This window comes from Harpia harpyja, chromosome 1, assembly GCF_026419915.1.
Source record: "Harpia harpyja isolate bHarHar1 chromosome 1, bHarHar1 primary haplotype, whole genome shotgun sequence".
Lineage (NCBI taxonomy): Eukaryota > Metazoa > Chordata > Aves > Accipitriformes > Accipitridae > Harpia > Harpia harpyja.
In genome coordinates, this window is record NC_068940.1 from 78,613,364 (window position 1) to 78,626,609 (window position 13,246).

The window sequence follows — 13,246 nt, forward strand, 5'->3', positions numbered from 1 at the left end:
TTCTTTAATAAGATTTTATGCTAACACAAGGGGCACCCTTTCAAGGATGATTAGATCAGAGTGGAAACAAGACTGGAAATTGAAAAATGGCTCATTCATATCCTTTTCATGTCAGAAACTGTGTATCTGCATCACCAGTCCCATTTTAATGTAATATTTCTGGTTTCTGTGTTGCTATGTTTTCCATGTATTTTTTCTATATCACAATATGCTTTCCTCTCACTTGCTAAAATTTTTACAGCATGGACAAAGTTTATAAATATAAGCAACTGAAATTTAACAAAAACAACCAAAAAAAAGTGTATAAACTTTTCAATGTTCCTGAACATCTGCTTTCTTGGATTTGAGGGGCGATTGCTATGAGCTTCTGGAGATTATCATCCTTAATCACTGTAAAAGATATGTTGGCATCATACACACAGAAAGGCATCTGAGGTGACGACATGCTCCAGAGAAGCTTTTTCTGAAAAGTATCATCAGATGGGTAGTAAATGGAGTGGAACAAGTAATTTGCAACAAGTAATTTTTTTTTTTTTTTAATTCAGTCTTCTTCCTTGGGTAGAGAAATATCTGCAAGCAATTTGAAGTCTGCTTCTGCCTGGGTTCTAAGGGAGTCCAGTGGCACAGCTAAATGCTAAATAATCTGTTAAGTGAAATAGTGAGACACCTGAAAGGCAAAGAAGATGCCAAGGGCTGAATATGCTAAAAACTTTTTGATGTCAAATATGTCAGGGTCATTTTCTTTCTACACACTAATTACCTATAGAACACAAATCAGAGGCCACAGTCTTTTTATTTCTTCCCTTTGTCCTCTGTTTTTATTTGTGGGAATATGTTTCATTACATTTCACTGTCTGGTCAGGAGATATCAGTGTAGGCTCTTTAGGGCATTGCATTCTGTTTGTGCTTCACCAAGATACTACTTTTGGCAGGATGTTAATATCTTTTCTCTTCTTTCTTTGTTTTCTATCCCTGTGCAGTACGTCTTTACAATTCTCTTGACTCTCTGTTCTGAGCTATTTATTTTCTTCTTCCCTCCACCTGTCTTTTCTTACCCTTTCCTCTATTCCCCCTCTGTCTCTCTTTCATCTTGTGTCTCCTCTGTTGTTTTGACTTCTGACTCTGCCCTGAAAAGTAACTACACTCATTTATTTTCTTTCCCTTCTGTTTGGAGAAGGCTTGGAAGCTGTGAAACTCCTTTCTGGATCCCTTTATTCTGTTCATGTCCTTGACCTATTTTTTATCCAGTGTTCTTAGTATACCAGTGGCTAGAATTTTTTATGCTTGTCTTGCATCTTGCATAATAGTAAGTGTTTTTTCTCTCCACTCTTCAAAAATGTTCCACACTTCCAGTAGCTCCAGGCCTTTGTACCTTGTAGAGCTTCTTTTTATGCCTTCAGTGATTGACTCCATTCTCGTTCTCTTCTTCATGTGTCTTTTCCGTTCTTCTTGTTCAGCTGGTTAATTTTCACATGTAGAGTTTGGGTCTTGATGCCAGCTTTTCCAAGGAAATAGGAAGGAGGGGGAGGAGAGGAGAGCATCATAGGCCAGCTATCCTAAAGATGGCATAGGAAAGAGCTGTATGGTGAGCAGAAGCTATTCCATGAAGCTTGCAGGATTAAGGACCCGGTATAAGATTGCAGTTCAGTATTTTTTCATTATAAAGTGGGTGGTAAATGTCAGCTGGCCCACTACATCCTCTCCAAAATGCATTAACATACAAGAAGCAACCCTGTAGTTTTCCCTATTATAACTCTTACTAAGGCACTATACCTGTAATACAATGCTGTTCTGGCTTTATTGCATTCTACACCAAAGAGTTTTAGTGGCTGCCTTCAGTGTAGCTGTTTCACAGATAGTGTGCAAAAAGGTTGCTGTAGTGGTGTGGTTTCATCTGGTATTTTATGGAATCACTTGCACTATAGCTCAGTGTAATTAAAATGTTACCTGGGACTTGCTTATAGTATAATGCATTTGATACAGCATCTGTCTGCAAAATTCTAAACATCTTGTTAACCTTTTGGCTAACATTCTCATTATCTTAAAAAAATCTTTATTGTCCTTTTTCGGATGAGCTGAAGGGAAATACAGCAAAATAGTTTCTAATTTGTCAATCATTTTAGTTTAGTATGTTCCACACAGGCTCCTTTTGGTGGGCTACAATGTATTCCCATGCTATAGTTATCCAAGTCCCAAAATGTCATGATATCCTGGAGAAGATCTTTTTCTATGATTGGGGCAGATTGGGAAGATCCCTTTGAGATTAATTAAAACAAATTTAAAATAGCTCAGAGGTTTATGGAAGTCCTTAAAATAAAGTCTTCCTGAAGCAGCCTTTACTGGTTAAAGTTACCTACTTAAGGATGTACAATACATTTAAAACAACTTGAATTTGTTTCTTCCAGACATAAATTATAGAGGCAGAAATTTGAGAAATTATAAATGGCATAACTGTGTTACAGTAGAATGGTTTCTCTAGAAAAAAAATACTTAGAATTTATATTGAAAGTAAAGGCAGCATTTCAGAATGTCAAGAAAATTCATAGGGCAGTAAAATCTTCACTTGGTTCTATCAGACAATAAATATCACTAAATACTTATTGCTTGGAGGGAATTGTTTCTTTTAACTTTTTTGTTATTCTCCATTTTCATTCAGTAGTTCGTTGATTCTGTGAGTATATGATTTTGTATAGCACCTAAGAGGGCTCATTAAAAGCTCATTTTTGGTGAAGATCGAGAGTTTGATATTTATGCAATCAAAGTTCAGTGTAGGATGGGGCTCTGAGATAGGGTGTATCTGATTTCTGAGACTTACTCAGAGATGTCAGGTAAGGTGAAATGTAATCAATTTTGCATTTACTACTGCAGGGCAATCTGTGTCACCACCTCTGATACGCATGATATGATCTTCAAAAATATATTTTGTCTAACACAGTGTACCTTTCATATGATATCACTGAGCTGATCAATCAAATGGCAAGAAACATTTAATAAATATGCTTGTAATTCAAGCTAATAATGTTCTAGCCATTTTAAGGAAGATACATTTGGTGAACAGTAGTTTTGCAGTGCTCAAATTCAGGATGTGCTCTGTATATTTATTTAACTATTTAACACTTCCAAACAGAGGAAAGCTGTATAGAATAAAATCATCACCTGAATTTGACCATAAAATATTCTGAATGTTACTGTATGTTTAAAAAACCCCAAACCCTTCTGTTCTTCATATCTAAAACAAATTAATTGAAGCAACTAGTAATACATATATAGAATTTAAATCTCTTAAGTGTTTTGATTCTCTACACAACTTGTGATTGTTTGGTATTGGTTGCTTTTAGAAGAGACAGAATAGCTTTACTTAGAAGTATAGGTTAAAAACATAAAGCTACTAACATCAGCTGTGATGAAAATGACAGTGGTTGCTTTCAAACTGAAACAAAATCGAGATATGTGAGAAACATTTGAAACCATGCCTAGCAAACTGTGTCAATCATTTGAGAATGATCTTACCCCAGTATGTGTTAATTTTGCAACTGTGTTCATCAAATATTTTAATTCACTTTTAAATGCATTGACATTGCACATGCCAACAGTAAATACATTGCAGATCTGACACAGGAACGGGGAGAGGAGAGTTCACATAGGTTTAGGGTATAGTTGTAGGAAAAATGCAGTAAAGGCCAGCTTTTTATTTGAGGTTTTATAGCTTCTGCTGTAAATATTGCCATAAATGATACTTATTGTAGAGGTATGGCATATGTTGCTTTTGAAAGAAAGACATTTTCACTTATTTAGTGAATTGAGGCCTCATGTTACTCCCTGCAGACCATGTCATGCCCCTTTCCAACCTCTCAGGACAGATGACTTATCCAAACCAAACATCTGTTTTTCCATTCAGTGCAATCATTCAGTGTGCTACTGGGGGCAGATGGTTGTTAATCGGCAGATCATTAACGTGGCAGGCCACTCTGTCTTTCTAGCCTTAGGAAGGTCACAAGGTGTTAAGTTCCCTTGCTCCAGGCTGGTAAGATGCATATCTTTTGATTCAGTTGGATTTTTGATGTATAACTGCAATTGAATTACTTGATACAATTATGGAGGAGCTTTTAATTAAACCTTTTTTCCTTAAAAAAACCAAACCACCTGTTTTTACAGTGTAAGAATGATGCAACCAAGAGACGGTTAGTGCCAATTACACTGTAGCTGTCAGAAAGTTTGAATGCTGAAATCTGGGGAGTGTGAATCCTAATCAGATAGCAGTGAGGATGCTCAGCTGCTACTCTGACACAGTCTCCAGCTATATGTGTCAGTTTTCTGCAGAATTTAATTTAGCCCTAATGATGAAGAAATCTCTCTATTCACACAGTCCTGTCAAGTCAAACTTTGGACAATCTAAATGAAGTAGACGAGGGCTTCAGGGAGAAGTGGCAGAGTGACATGCTGAAGAGATATCACTTTCTTTTCCATTCACACAGGTTATATTGAGGAAGCCTGTATTATTCCATGTCCCTCAGACTGCAAGCTCAGTGAGTGGTCCAACTGGTCTCGCTGTAGTAAATCCTGTGGGAGTGGGGTAAAGGTTCGGTCTAAATGGCTCCGTGAAAAACCCTACAATGGTGGAAGACCCTGTCCAAAGCTAGATCACATCAATCAGGTAATTTGATTTATATTTACATTATAGGTATAGCTTTTTCCATATCTCAGATAACCCTTTTAGCTGTATTGTTTTTTCATGTGGAAAAACTATACAACATAAAGGGAAGATGCTGGTAGGAGGAGGACTATGTGTTGGCTTAGATTTCCTCAGTCAGCAAAGGATCTGCCTTCATTAATTCCTCATCCGCAAGAATTTAGCACATTATCTGAACTGCAGGTTGGAGACAATAAAACATTCTTACATGCAGATTGTGAAGACCACGTGGCTGAAAATCTTCTCTTACAATGGGTAAAATGTCTCATTACAGATGCTAAAACTGGTAAGATTCTTAGTGTCATTCCCTGACCATCTCAGATCAGAAAGCAAATTAAAACTTCTCAAACGCTTACACAGTATCATCTCAGTGTCCCTTAGTAGGTTTTAGTCAAGCAGGAGCTTAACCTTCTGGGTACACTTGCCCTGACACTGCAGTTCCAGTCAGGAATGCACTTCTGAAGTCAGTCTCCCAGTTGTCCCACTAACGGCACTTGATTTTCCAGTACGGAGCAGACTGCCTGCACAGCCTGGATCCTCTTCAAGTGAAACTAAGCCAGAAAATGTGATCCAAGAGCACACTGGGAGTGCTTTGACCACTAATGAGCATTTAGTCTTTGGGACCAAGTGTAGCACTTGTCCAAGTCAAACCCCTGAAGCTTGTTTGCTCCTGTTTGCTTGGGGAGTTTTAGAAAGAAAAACCTTCCTTGTCAATTAACTTATGCTCTTCAGAGTTGATTTATATTCATATTACTGTTGAATTTAATTTAGTCTGCAGAGGCATGTTAAACAGCCACACGATCTTCTCTGTAAATATTCAAAGATTGAAAAAAAATGTGCTGTCAATTTTCATTTGAATAAAAATGCATGTACTTGATATTATCCTATTGACGTTTTGCTAGCACAGAGTGAAATGGCTTGTTGATCTAATTTTCTACTTTAGGGAACGTAATTAGTTCTAATTTAGAAAATAATAAGTGTTAAACTGCAGCTAATAAACTAAGTTTCTGAGCTACTTTAACAAAATACAAACTAGAATGAGGGTTGCTGGATTTGGGTCAGCATGTAAATATGCTTTAAATTAGGAGGAATGCGTTTCAATAGGAGCAAATTATAGTCTATACAGAAGTCTTTTTCCTTCTTTAATATTCATGTAGTACATAATAGGCTTGTATTTTTCTGCATCAAAGGTGATTTTGCTAGAAGGCTGTTAGCCACTTGTATGCAACACTATTGCCCTCTACCGGTACTTTGACTCGAATTTGATTTGCGATTTTACATGGTAGTTGCCAAATAATAATAGATGATTCAAAATGTAATTATTGTAAAAATAAAATTGAAATATAGTAATTTCATGAGAAGGGAGCTCTACAGATAAGATAGGAATGTCAAAGAATATAGAGGCTGTATCTTTCAATTTTAAATACATTCACTGTCAATTCAGAAACATGCAGGGAATACATGCACATTTTAATTTTAATTGAATTATTTAATCTAAATGTGATCCACCATTCATTCAGCTGGAAAACTACTGACTCTTCAGAATACTTATTTCAATTATTAAATGTAATTTGTTTTATTTACATATTTATTACTTATATATATAACACGCTTATTTGCATACATACAAAGCATAATGGTTAGACTGGGTCTTTGGTGCCCACAAGTATGTGGAAGATGATGTACAGAGGGGCTATGCTATAAGCTGAGATCTAGGAATTATGAACTCTGAAGAAAGACTGCAACATGTTGTCTAGCCGATGGAAGAGAAGATGGGAGGGAGGATGCTGGCAGTCTGCTAGCATGTGTGTACATAAAAGGCTGTTGCAAAGAAGGAGGAAATAATCCATTTTCCATGGCCATCGTGGATAAGGTAAAAAGCAGTAGGCTTAGGCTGCTGCAAGCAGATTTGGGTTAAGCCTTGGGAAAACTTTCTAATGGTAAGGCTAGTGAAATATGGAAATAAAGTGCTTAAGAGGTTTTTCAAGTTTTAAGAGCAAGTTGTTCAGCGTCTCTCATGGCTGACATGTATGACTGTATTTTGGGGACTGAACACAGTGAATGCTAGATGTCTCATTGAGCGTCTTTCCTCCTGGGCCATGCATACCAGGGTGACTCCCAAACCACACTCCAACTGAATGAAGCTTGCTCAGTACTCACTTCACTAGGATAAAAATCTTCATAATTGCAATAATAATAGAGCCAGGTTTATTACAAAAGCATGTCAATGGCCTTCAGAGGATTTCAAATGAAGAGGCTAGTCTGAGACTGTTAGAAAAAATAAGGACATCCCTTTCTTCATTGGCTCCAGGCATTATTTGCCCCCTTATCCAGCAGGTGGGTATGCAATCCTTACACTACCCAACTGCCATGGCCTGCAGTCATAGTTACAAAAATGCCAGTAGGGTCAGGAAAACACCACTAAACACATGAAATGCAATATAGAGTTCTCCTTTGCCTTTCTGGCAAGATATCCAATTTTTATGTTACTGGAAAGGCTGTTGAATATGCGGAGTTTATGTATTTCTTCTTATGCCAACCAAGGTGAGATATATAGAGACGTTTCCCTAAATTCAGGCTTCCCTATTCTCATTTTGGAAATCCTGGACAAGAATAAGTAAAGTGCCACTTCCCATGTGACTACAAATTGTGCACGAGTCCAGTACCTTCCTTTACATGCATTTACACCACCCATCTTTATGCTTGATTTAATGCTTATGTAGTTCAAAGAAGGCCCAAATATGCTGCCTGTGCTGGTGTTCTTGTGCATGGGCTGATCAGCTGCATAGTGATATATCAGACTCTATATGCATTCATTGTTCAAGGCATTATTTTGGGGGGGACTGATGGTATTTTGTTGCAGGTTAACTGATAAACTATCAAACCATCAGCCCTCTTTTTCTACCCAAGAAGTGTTGCTGAAAAGAAATCAAGGACTTGTTTAAGGCAATGTCTTAGATTGTCTAGAAATATTAGTTGTGCTGGCTTGATACCCAGAATGATATGTGAAGTTAGCTGGTATAAGATAAATTTGAGGCAATGGGCTTTAAGTAACCTATGCGTAATTAGGATACTCAGTGAAGGACTTAGGAACTTTGAAAGGATGAGAACTGCCAGTTCCTTTTATTCCCCTGAATCTATTGCACTTAATGCTGTCGGAAAAATTTCAATTAATAGAGAAGTCCAGTATCCTCCAAAACCATTGAGGATTTTCTCTTGTCTTAGGGAAACAGGATTCCCTACTGTGTGAAGCGTTGATGCTCATTATAGGCAAAAAGGGAAAACAGTTTTATCGCATGTTAGGGACTGAGAAAGAGACTGGCTAATTTAAAGTTTCTTCCCACCAGTTGTGATTTATAAACTTTTATTTTCTTCCAAGGGCAAACTTCTTGCAAAAATGCCTCATGACAGCAAGGGAGATCCAAGAGGAAAAATTGGATGCCTTTTGCTTGGCAGAAGTCATAGAAAATTGTTTGTGATAAAAGCTAAATGAATGCCATTTAAATACCTATGCTTCACTCTAATCATTCTTTCTTTTTATCTTTGGTTTTTCTTTTGGGTTCATGAAAATACTTTCTTCAGGCTCAGGTAAGAGTTTCTAAAATAGAGAGATAACCTTAACATGTGCTTCCTGATTGTGCTCCAATGTTTACATTGCCTGCCCTTTTTTTGTGATGTATGTTTGAGAAAATATATGGAACACTGTATAAATTACTGTATGAGACACTATTTCAAATTTGTATTCAAATTTAAATGTAATACTAATGCTGGTACACAAATATATTAGAGTGATTTTAAGTATCCACAATGAAAAATAAAGTATATATTGGGATAATTTACCTTGAGTTCACCTCTCTTTAGAAATACAAAACCCCCACAACTAATAACAGTGGGATGGAATAGTTGAGGAGAGATGTGAAAGATAGAAGCAAAGTTTTAGCAGAGTTTTAGCAGTGTTCTTCTAAAAGATATACCCGTGAGCTAGCTTAGTTACAGATTTTATGTTAGCTGTGTTGATGTTATTGGTGGAAAAGGCATAGCATGGGCTTAGAGGCAGAGAAAACCAGTGAATCTGTCATTAGATGTCTTAGCTTCTGACTTTTTGTTATTTCTGTAGTTTTCTATCAAGTATTTTATCTGTATTATTACTACAGCCTCTAAATCAGCAAGCTTACATTTGTTGTTCTTACCAAAAAGAGCATTAACCCTTTTTTTGCATGATCACTGTTGCATGTTTATCTTACTTGTGTGCAACGAAACTGACACTCAGTGTGGATTCCAGGTATATGAAGTAGTTCCCTGCCACAGTGACTGCAGCCAGTACGTATGGGTTACTGAGCCCTGGAGCGTCTGCAAGGTGACGAATGTGGACTTAAAAGAGAACTGTGGAGAAGGTGTTCAAACAAGGAAAGTCAGGTAAAACAGTATTGCTCCTCCTTCACTTTAGAGAACTTTCACTTTCAGTCATGGCTTTATTTAATTTGATGTAATTTTGTGTAATGTAAAGTGCTAAGTCTAGCTGTAGTATACCAGACCAGAACCCTGGCTGATGTAAATCAGAATATCTTCATTGAGTGCAATATGGCTCTGTCTACTGGTTACGGATATAGACCTTGATTCCTGGTTTATAAACTAATGTATATTGTACTTATACTGCTACAAACACTGTAACGTATGATTTTAGTCCTTTTCTGAAAGGTTAAATGGTCCTTTTTCTATATGAAACTATGATTTAAAACCCCCTTTTAAGTACATATGCACTTGGGAATAGTAGTTACACTTATTACAGGAAAAAGTGACAAAAGTGAATGAAGTGCAATAGAAAAATCCAGACATCATCTGTTGTTTATTGAACCTGATTTAGGCATCTTGTATGCTTGCTTATCATCCTAGACCTCTAATCAAAGGTTAATTAAAATTAGTCTCACATGGTGTGGTACAAGAAGTAAAGCAGTACATGGAGTTTGGGTTGGTTGGGGTTTGTTTTATTTTTTTTTAGTGGCTAACCTCAAAGTGACACACAATTTGGGATTATAAATCTGAATAATAAAGCATAATGTGAATTCAGTTTGAAGGTCCAAAATGAGAGCTGTATACAGTGAACTGCTAAATGTCGTCTTTTTCCTGCCACAAGTGCTTAGAAACTGGCACATTTACACGATTTTGTTCACAATAGCACTGTTTCCTCAGTGTAACCATTTACTTCAAGAAGGTCAAAGTCTTAGTCTTTGCTTGACCAAAGTTAGAAAGAATATCCATAACTCTTCTCACACAGTAGCATCTAAACAAATTCCTGTAAGAATTCTCTTAAGAAACCTCCAATACAAAAAATCAAAATTAATCAGTGTTTATGTTGAAAAATAGACTTTAACACTACCATCAAAGATAAAGAAAGTGTTTTCAGCCCTTTGGGACTAAGAATATCTAACTTTTCATTTATTATCACATAATGCCATTAAAGTACTAATTCTACAGAGCTAATATATGCTCATGCTGCATCTCTTGTGTTTACCTTAGAACAGAAAGTGTTTCAAAAATTAGTTTAGTCTGATAATGTAAGATATTTGTAAAAAATTAATGTGGTCAAATGGAAGAAACTCCGAATATTTCTGTGTCTAAGAAAGGCTTCCTATTGATATGGGCTTTTCTTTTGCAATTCTGGAAAACAGATGCAAGCCTCTTAATTTGAATGATCCTAGTCATGTACTAGTTGGTCTTCTGCTGACAGGTGGAAGGGATAAGTTAATAGTAGATGCCACAGCATTGGAAATACTGTGGAATGAAGACTGTCATCTTCAGCTGTACAAAACTAAGCATATTCATTTCTCATCTTAACTGGGCCTCCATCTGCTAATTTAATATAATGGTAATGAAAAAGCATCTGTGTAAATTAGGGATTAATACTAAGAATATAAAATTTAAAAAGTTTTAATAGTTCTAGATTTAAAAGTATCAGTTGACACATGCACAAATTATGTCTAAACTACAGATGATTTGCATTATTCTGACTCAGAGGTAAGCTAATGTCAAGTAAATAATCTACCCAGAAACTCTCAGCAGATCACTGATAAGAACTGTCTAAATTCTGTGCATTTCTTTATATGGCTGTCCTCTGTAAAAATGAGGATTATTTTTGGCTCTTCAGCTTTTCTTGGATATACATAGATCAATACTTAGTTCTGTTACTTCAATTACTTCATGACTGTTATGTGCTGACAAAATGTTAAAATGCTTCAGAATAAGGCGGAACACAGTTACTGTACAAAATCCATGGCAAATGTAGTTTATGTGCAGTTCTTTTTTCCAGGTGCATGCTAAACACTGTGGATGGTCCTTCTGACACTGTAGAGGACTACCTGTGTGATCCTGAAGAGATGCCACTTGGTGCTAGAAAATGCACATTACCATGTCCTGAGGACTGTGTTATGTCTGAATGGGGATCATGGTCTCGATGTTCTTTGGTAAGAAGTATACTGAAGTGTAATGTTTATAGTTTTAGGAGGATACTTTAAAAATGTATGCATGACATATTGTGCAAAGATGCTGAACTGAGCAGTGATTACACGTGTAAATTTCTATCTCTACTGTCACATTTAGGATTGTTGATAATTGGTTACAAATAAAGTGTGCCAGTATTTTCCATTAAGTGAAATTGTTCCAAAACACAAAATATAATATGTCCCCAGCGGTCATTCTTCGGTGCAGTGTGGGCTCTGTGTGGTGGAATAGCTTTGGCAGTGGCTTGTGAGTCTCTCTGTAGCAGTTCAGTCACTGTTCTAAAAATTTCACTATTCTGTAATGAGCAAAGTCTGTAGATCAAGACTGAGCATAGAAAGATAATTTTGGGTCTCCTCTCCCCTTCTGGCCAGCAATTTCAAAAAGAAATGTTGAAAAACCCAAACCAAACGTAAAAAAGTGTTTCAGGACCTCTGAGTGTTCAGGCTCTCGTGTGCTACGCTATAGCATTTGGAAAATGAGTATCTTAATATCCAGTTTATGAGCGAAATAGTCCCAAAGCACTAGTACTGAAATATGAACTAGTTAGGAAAGTACCAAGGCATTTCCAAGTTAGAAGATATTTCACTTTGGGTGGTACCAAGGTGAGAGAGCAGACTAAATTCTCTCTGAAATAACAAGGAAATGGTTTCTTTTACACAACAGCATGAGCCCATTATTTTACACTTGTGTTTTGTGAAGGGATTACTTGAAAGGTTGTTATAATGTTGCATGAAAAGGTATCAGGGTGCCAAAATATCAAGCTGTTTCCAATCTCCCTTTCAAGCCGTGCAATGGAAGTAGTGTCCGCGAAAGGTCAGCTGAATCCCTGAGACAACCAGATGATGGAAAGTCTTGTCCTGCTGCCACCGAGACAGAAGTCTGCACTTTGAACAAAAACTGCTACCACTATGACTACAATGTGACAGGTATTTGTGGTGTTTTGCTCCAGTGACAGCCTGGGACTATGGCTTACTTCCATTCACCTTACAGGACAGATTTTTCAGCTTTCTGTTCTTATCCGGAGGTTGCTGTGGAGCTTGTACTGAAAACTGATTCAGGCTATTTGATCCAGATAAAATATTACTGGAGGCTTTGCAACTTGGGTGAAGTGTGCATGCTGTAACTCCAGGAAATGTATTTCTCCGATCATTTTGTGATTTGCTCAAAATCCATACAGACAAAATCAAATATGAACTTTTCAGGAAGGCATCATGGCACTGACTATTTGCAGTATAAAGTCTCTGTTTCCAAAAATGTGTAGCAGCTGGGCTCCGTGAGCCTCTGCATGTGTAAAAGTTGCTTGTGAGGATTATTTTAGGCCATCAGAATTAGAATTAGGTGGGACATTGGATCATTATGAGTTTTACCTGAAATGTCTGCTATGCTAATTAATTCCTTATTTTCAGACTGGAGCACATGTCAGCTCAGTGAGAAGGCTGTCTGTGGTAATGGTATCAAAACACGGATGCTTGACTGTGTTCGCAGTGATGGCAAATCAGTTGACCTGAAGTACTGTGAAGAGGTGAGTTGGGTACCTGTGAGTAAGCTCCCTTCTAATGGTGCTAATTAATGCTGAGCCAGCTGAGCTATACGGCTTGTAACCCATCCTCGCCAGATGTTTTGCAACACCATTCATGGATTGTTAAGTACCTCTGAATTGAACTGTGCCTTCAACAGTGATTTTTATACAATTTCCTTCAGTTACTTTTAAGTGCCTCCATGAACGTATGCGAATTATTATGTCCTGAAGGAAATGACTTAGAAACAATAATTAATAAAGTAGAATAAAGGTAATAAATCTTAATCAGAACACTAATCATCATTCTAATTTGATACAATTTCTGCATGGAGCCTTGGACAGCTGCCAGTATCAATCATTTACTCAATGTGTTGGAATATTTCTCACGTGACATTCTGCAGCTGGGCTGAATGCTAACTTCTTGTATCCAGCTGTGTAGTGCAAAAGATACCCAAGCTAGTGTGAAAAAATGTGCAGCATGAATGCAATATTAAATAGGAGCATATATGGAGAACTAACTAGCAAACTGGAGCCCTTAA

At 37.0% G+C, this 13,246-nt stretch overlaps 1 protein-coding gene across 1 annotated transcript in view; it reads left to right on the top strand.

Annotated features, from left to right (window-relative positions):
* The window catches only part of THSD7A (thrombospondin type 1 domain containing 7A), a 290,245-nt gene that overhangs the window by 251,195 nt on the left and 25,804 nt on the right, over positions 1–13,246 (top strand). Inside the window, exons 16-21 of the mRNA XM_052801303.1 lie at positions 4,476–4,654; positions 8,273–8,278; positions 8,973–9,106; positions 10,998–11,151; positions 11,973–12,114; positions 12,595–12,710. Of these exons, the coding sequence (XP_052657263.1) occupies positions 4,476–4,654; positions 8,273–8,278; positions 8,973–9,106; positions 10,998–11,151; positions 11,973–12,114; positions 12,595–12,710 (731 nt within the window). The remainder of the gene's footprint in view (positions 1–4,475; positions 4,655–8,272; positions 8,279–8,972; positions 9,107–10,997; positions 11,152–11,972; positions 12,115–12,594; positions 12,711–13,246) is intronic.